Source organism: Scardinius erythrophthalmus (assembly GCF_964197995.2).
Source record: "Scardinius erythrophthalmus genome assembly, chromosome: 19".
In the NCBI taxonomy this organism is placed as follows: domain Eukaryota; kingdom Metazoa; phylum Chordata; class Actinopteri; order Cypriniformes; family Leuciscidae; genus Scardinius; species Scardinius erythrophthalmus.
In genome coordinates, this window is record NC_138239.1 from 2682478 (window position 1) to 2703915 (window position 21438).

A 21438-nucleotide genomic window follows, 5' to 3' on the forward strand; every position below is an offset into this window, starting at 1 on the left:
AAAATAAAATGTATCAGTACTGGCATGCGCCCCAAGTGTACATATTGTAAAATATTTTTACAGCCATATATTTCCCTCAAAACAAAGCACCAGGACAGCACGAACAATTAAAATTGATATGAAATTACAAAATAAGAAACGGTTTTATGAGTGACATGGTACGTTTTACTTTTCTCAGCGCTGCATGTGGATGGACCAATCACAGCAGACTGCGGCTACTGAATATTTATATATTTATATTTATATCAAAGGACGTATACTGGCTTCTATACTCCTTGTTTATATTCATTTTAAAGATTGCTGTGGCGGATTTGCATATATTAGGTATGATATAAGAGGTTCTGCAAACAAAGAAACTTGAACAAAAATGCCGTCCTGATGATTGAATGTGTATGTAATGAAGATTTGAACAAAATATTTTTTAAAACGGAAGGAAATGTTCCTCGTCCCAAAACTTACGCTTTTATTTGTTTGTTGTTTTGTAAATTAATTAGCCATATATTAGAACAAAACTTGAAATAGTCAAATGAACCCATAATAAATGATTGTAGGACTAATGTTGAGTCAATAGCGCCACCTGCAGGTCATATTACATCACAACCTCCCGTTTCTAACACTTGAATGAGAAAAATGAGAAATAAACATCCACACACTCAGTCTGTACATAGTTTTATTGAGACCATCCGAGATTAGCAGTTTAGAAATCAGTATAGATAACGCATTAAAAAAACCTATGTACAAATTTGGATTGTGGGGTAATGTCTTTTATCATGGTCATTTCAGCTTATTACAAAAAAACAATAAAAAAGAACATTAAAAGAAAAACAAAAGTGGCTCATGTATACAAATAACAAATAAAGAGCCATATCTAGGATCTCAAGCATTCTAAAATATGTAACTAATTTCTAAATAGCAATGCGATGAGAGGCAGCATTTCTGTGAGACACACGGAAAACACAAACTAATTATACTAATCGTATTGCAAACTAAAAAGTAAATGGCTCAAGAATGTTTATATATTTTGTGCGATCATGGTTAGGATTTTAAAAACTGGCTTTAGTATATGCTATTGCAACATAATCACCCCTGAGTGAAATCCAACAAGCTATTATATATGTATAGCAAAAGACAAGTAAGAAATAAGACTAGTAAATCAATTATTCTGAAAAGTCGCTGGTAATAAAAGTTTTCAAACCAAATGCAAACACACCGAACTCCCTTGTTACCAGCATGCCTACTCAAAAACAAACAGCTTAATCCAAAGAAACAAAATAATTACTGCATATACAAATTCATGCTTCACGTCACACAGTTCAGACGGGCTTGGTTGTGTTGTTGTAGACGTGTTTCTCCGAGTCCACGTAAGAGTGAACGTGTCCGCCGTTAACCGCCACTTGCTGATGTTTGTTCCGACGCTTGTTCCTTCCCTTCACGAGGCAACATGCGATAACAACCAGCAGGATCGCGATGGCGAAGCCCAGAACGACTGCGAACGCAATAGCAGCTGAGGACAGAAGAGAAGCGTGTCAATCATGCACATCTGGATCAGTGGAGAATCAATGCATGCAAAACTATCCATGTTTATTATTTACTTATTTATGATTTAACGCCATATTAGCAGCAATGGCTATATTCAATGCAATCAACAGAATTTCAGGTTAAAAAATAATTATGATTACAATCAATTCAATACATTGTTCACAATAAAAAAAAAAAAAAAACAAAAAAAACATACACATATGCCTAAAAGTGCGTCTCTGATAAAGAGAATATTTGTCTACGGAACCTGAACTTTGATCAGGTTTCTGGAAGCTTGTTTCTGCCACAGAATAAAACATTTTAAAAGATAATTGCGACTTTTTATCTCACAGTTGCGAGTTTACATCTCGCAATTCTGACTTTATTTCTCAGAATTGCGTGAAATAAAGTCAGAATTGCGAGATATAAAGTCAAAATTGCGAGATATAAAGTCAGAATTGCGTGTTATAAAGTCAGAATTGCGAGATATAAAGTCAGAATTGCGTGAAATAAAGTCGCAATTGCGTGTTATAAAGTCAGAATGGAGAGATATAAAGTCAGAATTGCGTGAAATAAAGTCACAATTGCGTGTTATAAAGTCAGAATTGAGAGATATAAAGTCAGAATTGCGTGAAATAAAGTCACAATTGCGTGTTATAAAGTCAGAATTGAGAGATATAAAGTCAGAATTGCGTGAAAAAGTCGCAATTGCGTGAAAAAGTCGCAATTGCGTGAAAGTCGCAATTGCGTGTTATAAAGTCAGAATTGAGAGATATAAAGTCAGAATTGCGTGAAATAAAGTCGCAATTGCGTGAAATAGTCACAATTGCGTGAAATAAAGTCGCAATTGCGTGTTATAGTCAGAATTGCGAGATATAAAGTCAGAATTGCGTGAAAATCACAATTGCGTGTTATAAAGTCAGAATTGAGAGATATAAAGTCAGAATTGCGTGAAAGTCGCAATTGCGTGTTATAAAGTCAGAATTGAGAGATATAAAGTCGCAATTGCGTGAAATAAAGTCGCAATTGCGTGAAATAAAGTCGCAATTGCATCTTATAAAGTCAGAATTCTGTTTATATCTCGCAATTCTGACATCTTTTCTCACAATTGTGAGATATAAAGTCCAATAAGGGAAAAAAAACCTGACTTTTTTTTATTTTTATTTTTTACCTCAGAATAGTTTATATCTCACAATTCTGACTTTATAACACGCAACTGCGACTTTATATCAATTATATCTCCCAATTGCGTATTATAGATAGAGAAAAAAAGTCAGAATTTCAAGTATATTTCTCACAATTGCGAGTTTATATCTCATTATTCTGACTTTATATCACGCAATTCTGACTTTTTAACCTGCAATTGCGACTTTACATCACGTAATTGTGAGATAAAAAAGTCAGAATTGTGAGATTAAAAAGTCGCAATTACCTTTTTTATTTTTCACTCTGTGGCGCAAACAAGCTTCCATAGGTTTGGACTTACAGCGCTTTGATTAACAAATAATGAGGTGTTGATTTAGTGAAATGTTTGTGCATCTTATATATGATTTATAATATTCCTAAATTATGCTTGTGTTGGTCTTAGTTTGCTTATTTGTGTTCGCTTAGTTTGCTTTAACGTCCCACGATAGTGGAAAATCCTGTGTTTTCCATGCACGGAAAAGTCACGGAAATATACAAAATCAGACATGTGCCAGTAGTAACGACAGTAACAATAACATTTACATGGAATCTTTCAGTTTAATATTTGTCAGAAATTCTACAAGAAACCGTTTTAAAAATGTCCATTTATATATTTTCTAAATAAAAATGTTGTCTAATATAATTTTTAAAAGGACATTCTATTAAAATATGTTTTACATTCATGAAATTCTTACATAAACTCACAAACCGGTTTCCCTAAATATCTGCATGTCTAAGAAAACACAGACATGCTTGTAATGCAAACTTGCATTAACAAGGTTTCAGTGCAACTTTTTACATTTAAACAAGATATTATCTGAGCAACATGATTCTCAATGTTCATCTTTTAAACAAAAGCATGAATGTTATGCATTTATGAAGCGGCGTTACCTGTGTCGTTACTGCTTTCCTGCTTCTCAAACTGTCCACGTCCGGCAAACACGTCAGACTCTGAAATAATAATATAAACAGGGCATGATGTTTTGCAGGAGAGAAAACAGAAAACAGTCTGTGTTTCCCACAGGATTTGTGTGAGACTTTGCTTCCTCTGGAGGGGGATGAACATGTGGTGCATTTTAAAGTTAAAAATCATCATTCTGGTGTCAGTGAATTGATTTGCACCTGAACTTAAAGAAGAGGGATTGATGAAATTGAAAAATAAAATGAACTGAAAAATAAAGTCTGTTATTATATTCTGATGAAGGATTATAAAGACAAACATGTTTTTCTTTACAATAATATACTGATGAATAATTCATAAGAAGAAGATAGAGTCCATTTTAGAGTCCAAAAAAATTCTCAACTTTAAAAATTATTGATTGAATTGATGAATAATTCATAATAAAAAGATTAAAAAAAAATACAAATAAAATAAGATGACATTTTAGAGTCCAAAAAAATTCTAAACTTTAAAAATTATTGATTGAATTGATGAATAATTCATAATAAGAAGATGATAATAAAAAAAAATACAAATAAAATAAGATGACATTTTAGAGTCCAAAAAAATTCTCAACTTTAAAAATTAAGTGTTTCTGATGCCTTTGGAATAAGAAATATTAAGTGACAACTTGAATATCTGAATAAAATTTAAAAAAATAAAAATAAACGAAAAATAAAATAAAATAATGGAATTTGGGGAAAAAATAAAACAGATTTCATAGGGCCCTACTATAGTGCATAAATTTAGCAAAATGCTCCTCTCCAAGTTCATTTTTGTAGATGACTAATGAGTTTTTGGACATTGAACTCTTTGGATCGACACGATTCACATTAGTGACATTTTGATTCAAAATGGCGATTTTCTCAGAAAAGCAACTAGTTTGCAGGTATGAGAATAAATATTTGCTAGTAGGAAGGAATAATTGCTTAACTGTTTAAAGTATTTATATTTGTATGCTAGAAAGTCAGTTATTATATTCTGAAGAAAGATTATAAAGACAAACATGTTTTTCTTGACAATAATATGGACTGATGAATAATTCACAGTAAGATTTAAAAAAAAGGTTTCAACTTTATAAAGTGCTGCCTTTGAAATGTGAAGTTGTGTTAAGTGACAACTCGGATATTTGAGTCCTCAAGTTAAATGTGAGAAAGTTATTGTAACAATCATCTTTTTTTTGCAGTGCATGTTGACTTTAAATACTGATTATATGTTGATAATATAGTAAAACTCACCGGTCACTGAACCGCACACACTCATGCACTCTTCCTCCGTCTTAAAGCGGTTCATATTTCCGCCACACCCGCCGTAGTTAAAGCGATTACAGCGCCGCTGATACGGATTGTAGTACCAGTGGGTGGCGCTATCGCGACAGCCTCCCGTAACCGGCGGCTCCACGCAGTGCGCTGGAAGAGGGAAGGAATCGAAGAGGGAATGAAGTTTAAGATAAAATGATCATCAATAAATATGTTTCGCATAGTTTGCATAAATCGGAACAGAAAATGAAATATAAAGTCACCTTTGGATGTGTCCACAGGAATATCCAGCAATCGACTGAATTTTTTCTTCACTAAACGTAAAAAGAGAAGAAAAGGTCCATTCAGTCACTAGGGCTGAACGATGGAACACAAATCTCATGCGGTTTCATTGCGATTAATAGTGCAGCTCTAACAGCCTCATCAGTCACACATAAAACTGTTTTTGAAACTAATAAATGCTTCTCAATTAAATGTATCTTGATTTAAGAATGTTTAGATATTTGCACTGTAAAACTAGACAAAACACTGAGTAATAAACTTTTCTTTTCAGTGCATAATCTGTTTTTATAATAATGATGAAAGCGATCCTCACATCTGGCGCATTCGGCCTCGTCCGAACCGTCGCTGCACTGCTTCTCTCCGTCACACTCGAGATCTTTTCCGATGCAACATCCACTAGAACATGTGAAGTGTTCTGGACCACAAGCCACGCCACACTGCTCAACTGTGTGTGTTTGCAAGAGTTCAGAACAGAGGATTTCACTTTAGACATTTATAATAAAAATGCAATGGCATACTGGCATTGAAAAAAATCAGCAAGATTACCATCATGGATCGGACCTAATCTTCCAGATGGAGGACCAGAAACTGCAATAATAAGAAATTATAGAATGTAAAATAAAGATATTTTGAAAAGCCACACTTAAAAATTAGTTTAAGTGATTTCATTTGACAACAAAAATGGCATATAAAGTGTCATTTATTATTTAAAACAAAACACAGAACGCACAGACACACTTTACAAACAAAACATTTGAAATAAAGAGATGATCATGCACATTAATAAATAATTAATGCACTTTTGAATGAGCCGTATTAAGAGATGCATGTTTTTCATGCAGTTTAATAAGGTAAAGCCGCCTGGAAAAATGGATATAAATTATTTAAACCATTACCTGTCCTAATTTGCAAAAATAAATATTTTTTTTTATAAATATTTTAAAAAATATATATAAATATTTATTTATTTAGTATTAGTATTTTTTTGTTTTGTTTTTCCAAATGAGGATTATTGCAAATTATTATTATTTTATTTATTTTTTTCTATTTTTTTAGGGGGGGAAAGTCACAAGTAAATTATAAACCTATAAAAGTTAAGATAAAAATGTTTGTATTACATAACTATAGTTATAGTATTATATGTTAGATTTGATTGTTTAATAAATTAACACTTGTATACATTTTATGCACAATAACAATCATATGCATTATACTTTAATTAGTAAATAATGCACTTACTATAATTTTTACTTATGCTATTATTACCATTTATGCCTCCACTCTGCACAGTGAAAATGAAAGTTTTATCTGTTGTAATTAATGAGCAACTGTTTGTAAACGATAAACAATACCTGAAACTTTGTCACAAGCGTTCTCGCATTCGTTGAGCGCCAAGTAGTTGTTGCGGTTCGGTTTGCAGCCTCCGTACTTGAACTCCTCGCATTTCTCAGTGGCGGCGTTGTAGTGCCAGCGTGGAAAAGAGCCTCGACACGGACCCTCCTTCTTCGGCACCAGACAGTGATCTGATCGGAGGAAGATCATTCATTCGTTTACTCAACATTTACAACAAATGTTAGTGACTTGCACTGAACAGAATAAGCTGATTCACTTCTAAAGGCCTGCAATATCAAATTAAGAAAATTCTGTTTTCATTTACTTGCTCTTATGCTGTTCCTGACAGAAAACACCAAAGTATCATAACTTAGTCCGTATGACTTGCATGCAATATTCAAAGTCTTTTGAAATTACATGTTTTGTGCCACTGGTTTTAGTGTCTGTCTGGCCAACAAAACATGTAAAAGTCAGAATTGCGAGTTATAAAACTTTGAACTGCGAGAGAAAAACTTACAATTGCGAGAGAAGTCAGATTTTTAGGCCACTAAATTAGGCCACAACTAAACTAAATTAGGCCAAAACTAAATTAGGCCACAACTACCCCAGTTGCCCCAATAATGGTTGGAGTCTGACTAGTAACCCGAAGGTTGTGGGTTCAATTCTCAATACCAGTAATAAATGACTGAGGTGCGCTTGGGCAAAGCACCGAACTCTCAATATTGTGTGTGTGTGTGTGTGTGTGTGTGTGTGTGTGTGTGTGTGTGTGTGTGTGTGTGTACTAACTTGTAGTGGTTAAATGCAGAGGACAAATTTCAAGTATTTCACATTCACATCACTTTAAATTAAATTGCGAGTTATAAAGTCTGAACTATGAAAAATGTCACAACTATGAGATATAAACTCACAATTCCGAGAAAAAAAGTAAGAATCGTGAAATACTACATCACAATTGTGAGCTCTAAAGTCAAAATTTTTAGATATAAACTCATAATTGTGAAAAAGACAGAATTGTGAGATATAACATTGCAAGTGCGAGTTATATAGTCAGAATTTTGCAATATAAATGTGTAATTGCAAGAAAAAAGTCGGAATTGTGAAATAATACATAGAAATTTTGAGCTCTAAAGTCCAAATTTTGAGATATAAACTCAAACTTCTTGTGTAGCAAAAAAACACACAAAAAAAACCATACTTGTCATGTGGTCCTGTGTGTGTGTGTGTGTGTGTGTGTGTGTGTGTGTGTGTGTGTGTGTGTGTGTGTGTAAAACTATGTGAAATATGAATGCTTACTCAAACACAGAACTGAAAGTACCACTTACACAAGCGGAAAATATGAAATGAGTTGAATACCACAGTGCTGTAGACTTACTGCAGATAAACACGCATTTAACTCTTTAATCTGGTACAATTTAACACTGTGAACAGACAACTTTTTAATAATTAATGACTTATGATTTAAATGCGATGCACATTACAAATTTTATTCACGTTTCCTGCGCTTTGAAAACACAATAAATGGTGCAAATGCAACATGAATAATGTAAATATCGGTTCTGAATTCAAACTAATAGACTTAATTTGTCTATGATCATCTGAATTCAGGGTTTTAGATATACATTTTTGGTCAAAGCCACATGAGTACGGCTTCACAAACCCTCGATGACGAGAATGTTCTCATTCTCTGTGAAACTCCCACCGCAAAACCTGTCATACCAGTTTGTGAAACACTCAAGAAAATGGCCCCACACAGCTCAGAGGCTTTCCTGTTTCAGCCGAAGCTAGAAAACATCATGCAATCGATTACCAATCTACAACTTATGAGCCATTTCCAGGATATATCATGATATCTGTGAAATCTCTGATGGTTTAGACAAAATAACTCAACCTAGTCGAGCTGCGATTAAAAGAAAGCACTGTTTGAGAAAACCAGAACATTCTGGGTTAACAGAACGAAACTGTTTGACAAATCCTGGTAAATGGTTAATCCATGTTTTCCAGCAACTAATTAAGGTCACTTCAAAACTTGTTGGACCAGAACTCATCATAGGTCAACAGAACTCAGACTGAATGACTGAGAAACGACTAAGAGTTTATAATTTTCAGTCTCGGTCAAAAAACTAGATTTCTGAGAACTTTGAGAACTGAGAAGTTTATATCTCAGAATTATGACTCTTTTCAGATCTCATAATTCAGATTTTGTAACTCAATTGCAAGTTTATATCTCACAATTCTGACTTTTTTAACCCACAATTACGAGTTTATATTTCAAAATTCGGGTTTTGTAACTCAATTGCAATGTTAAATCTCACAATTCTGACTTTTTCCTCACAATTACGAGTTTATATATAAAAAAATTGGACTTTAGAACTTAATTCTGACTTTTTTCTTGCAATTATGTGTTTATATCTCAAAATTTGCAGTTTATAACTCCCAATTGCGATGTTACATCACACAATTCTGACTTTTTTACTCACAATTACAAGTTTATCTCTCAAAATTTGTGTTTTGTAACTCAATTGCAATGTTATATCGCACAATTCTGACTTTTTCCTCACAATTGTGAGTTTAAATCTCAACAATTGGACTTTAGAACTTAATTCTGGCTTTTTTCTTGCAATTATGTGTTTATATCTTCAAAATTCTGAGTTTATAACTCCCAATTGCGATGTTACATCACACATTTCTGACTTTTTCTCGCAATTACAAGTTTATAACTCCCAATTTAGACCATATAGGTCACAACTGCAAGTTTATATCTCACAATTCAGAGAATCTAAAGTCTAAACTGTGAGAAGTCACAATTGCCTTTTTTATTTCTTTATTCCCTGGCGGAACATGCAGACCTCAACAGATCTGTTTTAATTAGTGCAATTTTTTCCAGATTTTAATTGTTCGGTGCATATAATGTACATGCTCTACAATTTGTATATTATCTATGTTGATATATTCAGCAGAAAAATTCCACCCGCAGTTAAAAAGCAAATAAATATATGAAGTAAACACACACAACTCCTATTGCGTTTTCATGTACTCACGGAGTGACTGTTCTGGGGTCAGGACCAAAACCGAGACCTCGGTCGAGCCCGTCTGTTCTGCGTCATCTGTGACCGTGAGTCGGAACTTATACATCCCGGGAGAGAGATTGGAGACGGTCACGGAATCCTTAAAATGCCCTTTCTGACAACAAAAAGAAGAGATTATACATTAATTAAATATCTAAATTTATAGCTGTCTGATCTGATGCATTATATATATATATATATATATATATATATATATATATATATATATATATATATATACAGTGCTATGCATAAGTTTAGACACCCATGCTAAAGTTGACTAAAAAGAGGAATAAAAAATCATCCTTTGGAAATTGAACTTAATGCCTTAATTTAAAAAATTAGGAAAAATCCAACCTATAAGGACACCAATTTTCTTTGTGAATGAATAATGTATCGTAAATAAATAAATGTTCTTCCTTAAAATACAGGGTGCATAAGTTTGGACACCCCTATATTAAATTCCCATAGAGCCAGGCAGATTTTTATTTTTAAGTATTTTTATTTTTTTTACTATGCATCCTGATAAAGTTCCCTTGGCCTCTGGAATTAAAATAGCCGCACATCATCACATAGCCTTCACCATACCTAGAGATTGGCATGGTTTTATTTCAGTTAGCCTAATAGCTGGTTTGATTTGCATTGAGAGATGATCTTATGGAAAGTACCCCATGCCAATCTCTAGGTATGGTGAAGGCTATGTGATGATGTGGGGCTATTTTAATTCCAAAGGCCAAGGGAACTTTATCAGGATGCGTAGTATCCTAAAAATAAAAAAAATAAAAATACTTAAAAATAAAAATCTGCCTGCCTCTATGGGAATTTAACATAGGGGTGTCCAAACTTATGCACCCTGTATTTTAAGGAAGAACATTTATTTATTTACGATACATTATTCATTCACAAAGAAAATTGGTGTCCTTATAGGTTGGATTTTTCCTAATTTTTTAAATTAAGGCATTAAGTTCAGTTTCCAAAAGATGATTTTTTTATTCCTCTTTTTAGTCAACTTATGCATAGCACTGTATTATTCCAGTAATGAACTCTTAGTAATAAATAACAGCGCAGGCACACCTTCATAACAGCCGACGTGTCTCCGGACACCTGCACCCACTCATACTTCACGATCTCTTTATCGTCTTTGCTCTCAATGCCGTTTAACGTCACATCTTCTTGCGGTTGAACGACTCGGTCCTGCCCGGCAACTGCAACCGGAGGTCTGTCCTCCACGTCTGCAAGAAATCAAAACACCGCTGCCATGAAACATTATGCAACATGAAACAACAGCCATGGGAACTGCATAAGGTGCCAAGAATGATAGCGAGAACGCAAGCTTGATCTTGTATGCTGAAGATCAGCTGATAGAGAACTAATAAAGTGTGATTTAAGTCTCAGACATGCAGAGGAATTGAAAGACTAAAAGATATTTGATCCTAAACGAGATGCGATTCTATTCGGTTGAACCAGGGGCGCAGGAACACAACAGTAATCATTATCATCAGGTTTCTGCATTCAGATCATCAAGACTATGAAATCAAGATAGGACTTTTCAGAATTTTAGTCGATTTCTGTATAAGCTGCTGTACTCCAATGCATTTCAAGTCTTGATTTTAAACTGTTAAGTGCAATAAGCAGCGAAAAAATGACTAATCTTGGTATATGCGTGCACTGTCTAGGATACTTTTGAGTGCACACACCTGAAACGCGCGCATATAAAGCCGCTGCTCATACAGCGCGAGAGTACGATGCTTAGTGTAGAGGTCTACACAGTGAACCCGAGACCCGTTGACCCGGGACCCGACCCGGGACCCGTACGGGTTCGGGTCTATATTTTAAATGATCAGCCGGGTCCGGGTCGGGTCCGAATTTATTACTTCGGGTCCCGGGTCTGTTTAACATTGTGTGTAATACCCGTGCGATCGGAGTCATTAGATCAGACTCGGAGAAAACCCGGTCGTGATTAGACACTGCTTGTGTTTTTTTTGTAACTTGCAACTTGTAAAATTAGGACACTCAAAATAAATTGCGTTAAAAAGCATATTTTAGGTTGATCCAGCTAGCGTGCATGTGCAGTCTCAAGCGCGTGTCATGTTTCTATGGCAACCAGTTACCAGAGCTTCAGTGAGGGACCGCCAAACCGCGCTTTAGATTTTACAATATAAATTAACCGTCTTGTTTAATCTTAAAGTTTTAGTGGTCAGATTAGGACTCGATGCAGAGCAGAGAGCACAGAGATGATAGCAAATAAATAACGTCAGCGGCCATGGCACTGAACGAGCAATCGTTATTATAACGTTAGTTCAAAAGGGCAAACAGTCAAAGTTATTATGCGAGTTAACTCGAGTCAGAATGTAAGTTAACGTTACATGTGCAAAGTTGCATTTGTCATCCGTCACCGTGACATCAAGTGGACTTTTGAAGCTGAAATAATGAGTGGATTAAGCTTGGACTTGGAATAACGAGAGGAATAACATGAATAACTTTCTTGTCGGAGGATTGTAATGCATGATCACAGCCAGTCAGGTAACGTTACAAGGAAAGGAGAGGAGACTACTAAGCTACCACGGCTTAAATTAGGTAAGACAAAAAGTTGTATTTTTCGCAACAGGTTTATTGACTTGTAATAGCAGTTTAAGGTGGAATATGTGACAATCGGGTCCAGTCGGGTCTGTGTCTTCCCGTCGGTTTCGGGTCCAGCTTTCAAATAATAGACGGGTCCGGGTCGGGTCCAGTTAGGCATTTCTCGGATCTGCACGGGTCCGGGTCCAGCTTTTGAAATAATAGACGGGTCCGGGTCGGTTCGGTTTAGCACATTACGGGTCTCTTTCGGGTTCGGGCACGAATTTTTGGACCCGTGAAGACCTCTAGCTTAGTGCCTAGACTTCTTGGCAAACACACACACTTATGTCAAAATGCATCCATGTATCCTCGTAAACACAGTCGTTTATGTCTTAAGTGGAGTGTTTATGTCAAATGGTGGAGAAAGAAAGCGCGTGTGTATCAGTATATTGGATCAGTGCATTCGCTCTTAAAGTGACAGCAGCCTAATAAACCTGCTCTGTTCTATTGTAGTTTTTTATTTCTAGTGTTTAAAGTTTTACATGTAGGTCTATTTAATTTGTGTCTTTGTTCAATTGTATTTTTTGTCCTATTGCTTGTAATTATTTTCTTTGCTCCTATTTTATCACTGACTTGCCTTTAGTGAGTTTGTAAAATTATTATTATTATTATTTTTTTTTTTACTTATGTTAGTTAGGCTAGCATTACTTTATGTGATTTTGAAATTGGAAATGAGATTTATGAAATTTCAAATCAATTTTTATTTCAAAAAACTTGAAGCACTAAATAACTATATCATTGTCAAGAAATACAATTATTCATATCGTGATATAAGATTTGTCATATAAGTGTGCATTTAATTTACAGTCTCTCTCTCCCAGAAAAACAGCAAAACTATTGATCTTGCACTCCTCTGTTTGTCAAATCAGCTGTGATGTAAACTAAACACTATTGGCTGTTTAAAGAATATTAAATAAGCAATTTTTTTGTACGTCTCGCCAGTCAACTGCACTCAATTTGGTCCTCAAAATGACTGTTATCAAATAATTCCTACGCCCCTGGTTATTACAACCGGCTAAAATATGAAACAATGACACACTTCAGAGGATCTCAGCAGGTCTGAACATGCATGAGTATTTCAAGGAGTACGTTTTAACACATACTTGACCAAAAACACTACATACAACAATCCTGAATCCTGAAAAAACACTAGATATCTACAAGAGATTTATAGACACGTCTAAGAGGATTTTCCTTACCTGGCACCTGTTGCTCAATGTACTCTTTAAAAATAAATGTCAAAAACAGGCGTCAGCTATATACAGAAATCCATAATTTACTAAACTTACTGAACTCTACAATAAACTTAACATCTCCACATACTTGTGAGACGATTTCCTCTTACCTGAACTCTTTTGCTCGAGGTAATCTTTAAAAACAGACTTTAGAAGGTAGTTGCTGAAGCCCTTCTTCCTCACAAAGCGACAGACTTTCATCTGTTTGTACAGACAGTTGAAGATGAAGCATGTGGTGATGCTTTTGGGATCTTGACCGTGCTCCATCAGAGCCAGATTGCAGTTCGGATCATTACAGCAAGCCCGAACACAGTCTTCAGCCCGGGTCACCTGCGGAGAACTCAGGAACGTGGCTCCTTCCTTCACAGACTCATCCGTGTTCAACACGAAATCCTCTTTGCCATGACTGAATCTATCCATGCAGGGTTTCCCTGGATCCTGAGCCTCTGATGGAGACACATGGAGAACGATGTGCAGAACCACCGCGGTCCAGAAGAACGAGAGCCGAGCCGGAGTCATTCTCCAAAAGAAGGACACCTTCAGCCAAATCCCTTTATAAACGATTCAAAACGAACCTGGACAGAAAGAGAAAAATATACACATTAAAAATTCCAAATATTTATATAATATAGCTAGTAGAAAGACTAAATCCATAAAGAATCAATAAGGAGTCATTCTCCAAAAGAACAAAATCTCCAGCCAAATCCCTTTATAAATGATTCAAAACCAATCTGAACAAAAAGAGAAAACTTTACACATTAAAAATTCCAAATATTTATATATAATATAAAAAATATAAACGTTAAAACTTCCAAATATTTATATTTTACTTCCAAACTTCCAAATATTTATATTTTATATTTATATAAAAGGATTTGACTGGAGATTTTGTTCTTTTGGAGAATGACTCCTTATTGATTCTTTATGGATTTAGTCCATTAAAACTTCCAAATATTTATATTTTACTTCCAATTCCAAACTTCCAAATATTTTTTATTATATATATATATATATATATATATATATATATATATATATATATATATATATATATATATATATATATATATAAATATATAAAGTTTTAACGGACTAAATCCATAAAGAATCAATAAGGAGTCATTCTCCAAAGGAACAAAACCTCCAGTCAAATCCCTTTATAAATGATTCAAAACAAATCTGAACAGAAAGAGACAACTTTAAACATTAAAACTTAACAATAAAATCTCTTTATAAATTATTAAAGATTAATCTGAAAAAAAGAAAACTTTCAACATTAACACTTCCAAATAATATTTATATTATATTATATTATATTATATATATATATATATATATATATATATATATATATATATATATATATATATAGCTAGTAGGATGACTAAATTCGTAAAGAATCAACGAGTCATTCTTCAATAAAGAACAAAACCTCCAATAAAATATATATATAAAAAATATTATATTATATTATATTACATTATATAATAGCTGGGGGTTTCAAGCTTTTAAATTTCCACAGACCACCAAATATGATCATCCTGGTACAAGCAAACCCACAATTTTTAAGGCCCCATATTTTCACGTGCAAAATACTATTTCGAAAATATCTATTATGCAACATTATTATGTTATTTTCCTACTCTCTACAGCACTGTATTGTTAGATGTATTATTTCTATATTTAAGTCAACTATTGAATAAGACAGAATCCATATAAAAGGAGTCATTCTCCTCTGGACAATAACAACTCTCCAGTATCTTTACACACATATCCGGCCAATTTAGGTAAACTGGGCAATGTTATGACATTGGGATGACTTACTGTGGCCCGATTTACCCAAAGTCAATCTCCAAAATTACAAAACATATTTATACAGTACAATACATTCTCATAACCATGTAGACAGACTTTAAACACGCCATTAATCAGACATTATCCCCTAAAAGAAAGTTAAAACTATAGCCTATCGATACCTTAAAACACTATTCTTATACGACACAATAGCGAATATTTACCACCACAGTAATGTAATATATCTGGTTTAATGAAACATAAACATTACAGGCCGCCTGAGGGAAAACGCAGCACATTTTTGTGCTCGTCAGTTAAACACTTTAAAACATTAAACATATCAACTTCTTACCTATTAAACAGCACTATAAGAGTTCGTCTCCTCCAAACACGGTGTAATTCCTCATCGGCCAGATAGAAAAGCGTCGTTTAAACCAGAGTTTCGGTGGAAATGTGTCGTTGATTCCGAGTAAAACTGCGGCAGATCCGGAGCTTCAGGTGTGTCCGATACCGAGATACCTGCGCGAGCAGGAAGTGATGACGTAAAGCCGCAGGCACTCAGACTCCGCCCCCTCACCGCGTTACTGAGTTATGTTTTCTTGCCAGGCGTTCAGTTTCTAATGTCTGACTGTTGTCTAACTGCATCACTAACCCGCAGACTATAACACGTGATCTGTGGCTATTGTGCGTGTCTGTCACTTCTGCTTAATGTGTGATGGGGTTGTTTTGACATCCAATAATAATGTTTTTTTTTTTTTTGGTTTTATAAAAAACTAATTTGTTAAAAAAAAAATGCACTTCTGTTATAAAGTGTCTATTAAAGTGCGATGGAAAGTGTCGTTTCCTTATTCAGATGAGATGCATCATTCACCACAAACCCCAAAAAGGACTTTCTGAAGAGCTATTCATGTCCAGTTTCATGTTAGTGATCTTTCAGAAAATTATGCTTCAAAGCCACAGCGACTCTCGATGTATTTGCTCATTTGCTTTAGCCTACTAGTTCTCCGGTTTAACTTAGCATGTGCTCTTCAGTCGCTTCACATTGATGTATTCCAATAAGAAGCACTTTAAAGTGTGAATTATGTCTGAATGCACCGATTTCTTTGAGTGCGCCAATCCTGGCCTGAGCTTCAGATGATGATTCCTCTTCTGGGCATGCATGCAGTGAACGTCACGTTGTCTGAGGTTTGAGGTAAACAATGCATTGAAGTGAGATTGACATTATCATTTCTGTAACGGAAACCCACTTTAAGTGCATGAATGTAAAATCCCCCAGCACGTTTTAAAGACATCATCTGACACGCCATTGTTCAGTAGGCCTATAGACTGTTGTTTGGCACATTAATCAGCAGCATTAAATCCTTTTAAGAAACTGACACGAATGGTGTATTTACAATCCCATCCTCTTTTAATATTCTTAAATCTATTGTCTCAATGTCCGTGTTTAGTATCTGAGTATGCAGTGTTTATTCATTTAGCTCGGATTCAAGAGAGTAAATATGCACTTGTTTTGTAATTAATAAATCGTTAAATGCAAGTTTTGGGCGCTTGTGATCCACATACAGAACCAGCTGCAGTAGCCTATTAAACAGCTGGATACGCAAACACACCTTAATGTACTAAAACTCACATTAAAACAATTGTGTATTAAATATAGGCGAGCAGATGAGCCCAGAATATGAACACAGCACGCTAAATTGTTTTCATTATGGTTTTCTCTTGCCTGTACATAGTATGCATTATTAATAAGCTGTATATTGAATGTTTTTTTAATATCACCGTCTGACTGGTAAAAAGGACTGGAGAAAGTTCCCGGATCATGAGATTCTTCTTTACGATCGCGAGGCCACAGGAGAGGATTTGTGAATGACAGCGAAGCGTTTATTACATTATCAAGGTCACATGACAACATGACAAGTATGTGCAGATTACACTTATTCTACACAAACTCGTCTACACACACAAAACGTGTTTTATCGAGAAGAAATTGCTTATTCAAAATAATAGCCTACCTACTCAAAAGAGTTTGTGATTTTGGACGCAGCCCTTTTGTCTAATGCTGTTTTATGCCTACTTTATAGGGAAGTATGGTAGTTTTTCTTCTGGAAACAAACTTTTGTGCATTATTTTCTTGTTATCTCTGTAAAGCTGCTTTGAAACAATTTGTATTGTAAAAAGTGCTATATAAATAATTGACTAGGGGAGAGCGGGGCAAAATCTAACACTTTTTGACTTTCTCAGTTTGTGTAAATTCACTTGGGGTCCAGAGTATTTATTTTTTCCCACATTAATTTCCCACGTCTAGTACAATTATGTGGTTTTGTTTCATGAATACAGTGTTTACGTTTTTCTTGATATACCCCGAAAGAATGGAGGTGAAAACATTGGGGTTCATTGGAACATGACCATATGACAGATTCAAATGTTATCTGATCTAATAAAAAAATACAAGACCAACTAAAATTTTTGTCAATAAAAAAAAAAAATTCATATAAAATAATGGCATTTTTTAATAATTAAAAACAAAGTCATTTTTGAGTTTGACAACAAACACACTGCAAAACACAGCTATACAGCATAGTTCAAAACATAATAATAATTAATAATTTCTGAACATTGACTCTCAGTATTTATTCCCCTTTTTCTCATGGTTTCTCAATAGAATTCATAAAAGTATAGAATAGAATATCGCAGTTCTAATAGGGGCTCATTGTAACGCAGTGTGACAACATGCCCCGCCTGCACATGTGGTTTAAACCCTACTCGTGTCTTCTGCTGGTTAGATCAGCTTGAAAGATCTATCTCAACTGTTAAATAACAGATTGGAGATTAAAATACTATCAGACTTGTCCAATTTTAAATAAACACAAAAAAACAGAGACGAAAAGTAAGTAAATTTACTTTTGCTATATGGTTGATATCTTACAAAGGTTTTTACATTTTGGCACAATTGTTTTCTCTAGGCCTATAGTGTTGTTATGGCATCTAGTAAATACACTAAATTTCGTCATGCTGGCATGTGTGAAACAAGTGTGTTACAACTAGCCCCGCGTTAGTGTGTGTCTCACTCACCTCTATGTGATTTTGGACCCAGCCCTTTTGTCTAATACTGTTTTATGGCCCTTATATAGTAGGGAAGAATGCGATTTCGGACACAACCATCCTTTTGCCCACGTTTCTATAATGGTGTGACATCACGTGAAATATGCTGTCAAATCGATTAATCGTGATTAATCACATCTAACATAGCCTAAAAGTTTGGAAATATGTGTGTGTGTGTGTGTATATTTTATATTTACAAACTTGTATGTTAGATGCGATTAATGGATTTGACAGCACTAATGTGACAATGAATCAGCAGCAGAAGTTCACATCAGCTCAGGTCTGCTCTGTGTGTGTGGAGGTATTGTTCTGTTTCAGGGATGTTGTCTGACTCAACCTTAAAGGGAAAGGTTATCCTTTATGTTTTGTCTGAATTGTTTAAGAACACGAACAGTTTTCAGGAGGAATCAACAGCCACCCGATGAGAAGTGCCCTCGCTGGATTTATGACTCACTTGTGATTGTTGCTTATGAATGAGAATAGATATTGTCTTGAAATAACCACTTTTGCGTAAAAAAACAAACACCATTGTTTTATGTGTCCTAATTTAGTTCGAGGCTGAATCCAAGGGGTGGTTGATTAAGATTTCACTTTTCTAACTTTAGTTAGTGTGTAATGTTGCTGTTTGAGCATAAACAACATCTGCAAAGTTACAACGTTCAATGTTCAAAGCAAAGGGAGATATTTGCTTTTAAAGAAATCGCTTTTTAAGGACTACAACAAACGGCTGGTAGAGACTACACCACATTCCTCCCGGGTTAGTGACATCACCTACCCTAAAATTTACATAAACCCCGCCCCCTGAACACGCTAATATGACAGAATATGCTAATTAATGACTAGAAGATAACTCCACATCAGCTACATAAATTCATCAACTAACCATTCAGAAATGTCTTGTTGCTTCTACATGTTGTCTCTCCATCATTGTCTGACTCCGGTTTGAATATAAAAGGCTAAAAGTTATTTTCAGTGTGTGTCTGTGTGAGTGCAAGCTGTTGAAGCTCCGCCCACTGTGCCGAGAGCAGCAGCTCATTTGCATTTAAAGGAACAGACACAGAACAATGCGTTTTTGCCCACCCTCAAAAATTGACAAATTTAACATGCTATATAAAAATATCTGTGGGGTTTTTTGAGCTAAAACTTCACACACACACTCTGGGGACATCAGAGACTTATTTTACATCTTGTGAAAATGGCATTATACACCCCTTTAATCATTTTCTAAAGCCTTTGGAAATGGGAAGAACTCATGTCTTCAGAAAACTAAATGAACTTCAAATTTGACCCCTGGTCTTCACTGAAGATATTAGTCTCTCAGTGTTTTGTTGTAGTTTTTAAGTGTATTTGTTCATTCCTGTGGCTCAAACAGTAGTGCTGAGCATGGCGCCAAGGTCATGAGTTCAACTCCCAGAGAATGCATGAACTGACAAAATGTACACCTTGAATGCAGTGTAAGTCACTTTAGATAAAAGAGCATAAAATGTGAAATGTGTTCAAAGCCAAAGCTCATGTAACCTAAGGCTCTACACACTACACACACTAGATGGCAGTCACACACAAAGCTCCTAAATATGGTCATCAGCGTTCTCTGTGGGAGTGTTAAAGACAACAATGTTGAGCTTTGATAACACAGCCAACACTGGTTGACTCATGCTGGACGGATGCCATGAAGAGACAAAGAGATACACACACAGTCACACACAACCTCAGCATTCTTATGTAAGCACTGAAATACACTGTGATGAGGGTGACCATGCATTTACATCATTGATATACTGTAACTCTTTTAAGCACATTGTGCATTGAAGGAGAGACCCATATTAATGAGTCTTTTCATTTGGACAATACACATTAGCACTATTAACCACTCAGAACCCACATGCAACTGCATAGCAATGCCCTGGCAACCATCCACAAGACCCTGGCAACTGCATGGCAACACACTATTAGATCAAGACAAGTCACCATTATTTATATAGCGATTTATACAATGAATGCAGATTGTTTTCAAAGCACATTTACAGTGACAACAGGAAATTTATCGGTTGTTGTTCAGCTGAAGTCAGTTCAGTGTTGATTCAGTTCCGTTGTAAAGATCACTGCAGAACACACATGCAACTGCATAGCAATGCCCTGGCAACAATCCACAACACCCAAAAAACTGCACTGAAACACACTATTAACCCACAATATACATATGCAACTGCATAGTAGCACCCTGGCAACAATCCAAAACACCCCGGCAACTGAATGACAACACACTATGTAACCCGCAAAATACATATGCAACTGCATAGCAACACCCTGGCAACAATCCAAAACACCCCAGCAACTGAATGACAACACTCTCTGTAACCCGCAAAATACATATACAACTGCATAGCAACACCCTGGCAACCATCCAAAACACCCTTGCAACTGAATTACAACACTATTATGCAACTGCATAGGAACACCCTGGCAACCATCCAAAACACCCTAGCAACTGAATGACCACACTATTAAACCACAATATACATATGCAACTGCATAGCAACACCCCGGCAACCATCCAAAACACCCAAACAACTGAATGACAACACACTATTAAACCACAATATACATATGCAACTGCATAGCAACACCCTGGCAACCATCCAAAACATCCTAGCAACTGAATTACAACACTATTAAACCACAAATACATATGCAACTGCATAGCAACACCCTGGCAACCATCCAAAACACCCCAGCAACTGAATGACAACACTCTTTGTAACCCACAAAATACATATGCAACTGCATAGCAACACCCCTGGAACCATCCAAAACACCCTAGCAACTGAATGACAACACACTATTAAACCACAATATACATATGCAACTGCATAGCAACACCCCAGCAACCATCCAAAACAACCTAGCAACTGAATGACAACACACTATTAAACCACAATATACATATGCAACTGCATAGCAACACCCCGGCAACCATCCAAAACACCCTAGCAACTGAATGACAACACACTATTAAACCACAATATACATATGCAACTGCATAGCAATACCCTGGCAACCATCCAAAACACCCTAGCAACTGAATGACAACACACTATTAAACCACA

General features: G+C 35.4%; 1 protein-coding gene across 1 annotated transcript; it reads right to left on the reverse strand.

Annotated features, from left to right (window-relative positions):
• Positions 1 to 653: 653 nt before the first annotated feature.
• On the reverse strand, positions 654 to 15907 carry spint1a (serine peptidase inhibitor, Kunitz type 1 a). Its single transcript, XM_081347868.1, has 11 exons — positions 15582 to 15907; positions 13546 to 14010; positions 10656 to 10813; positions 9555 to 9696; positions 6537 to 6707; positions 5731 to 5772; positions 5498 to 5629; positions 5166 to 5216; positions 4882 to 5052; positions 3595 to 3654; positions 654 to 1504 (listed from the first exon to the last, which is right to left on the reverse strand). The coding sequence occupies exons 2-11, from the start codon at positions 13952 to 13954 to the stop codon at positions 1314 to 1316; spliced, it is 1527 nt and encodes a 508-aa protein (XP_081203994.1). The 5' UTR covers positions 13955 to 14010; positions 15582 to 15907; the 3' UTR covers positions 654 to 1313.
• Positions 15908 to 21438: the final 5531 nt, after the last annotated feature.

Bases quoted from the DNA above. Each gene is read 5' to 3' on its own strand.
- spint1a (XM_081347868.1), bottom strand. From the start codon at position 13,954: ATGACTCCGGCTCGGCTCTCGTTCTTCTGGACCGCGGTGGTTCTGCAC. The intron at 9,697-10,655 runs GTGTGCCTGCGC...TTTTGTTGTCAG, and splicing joins ACACGTCGGCTGTTATGAAG to AAAGGGCATTTTAAGGATTC. The intron at 5,217-5,497 runs GTGAGGATCGCT...TTTTACGTTTAG, and splicing joins CGAGGCCGAATGCGCCAGAT to TGAAGAAAAAATTCAGTCGA.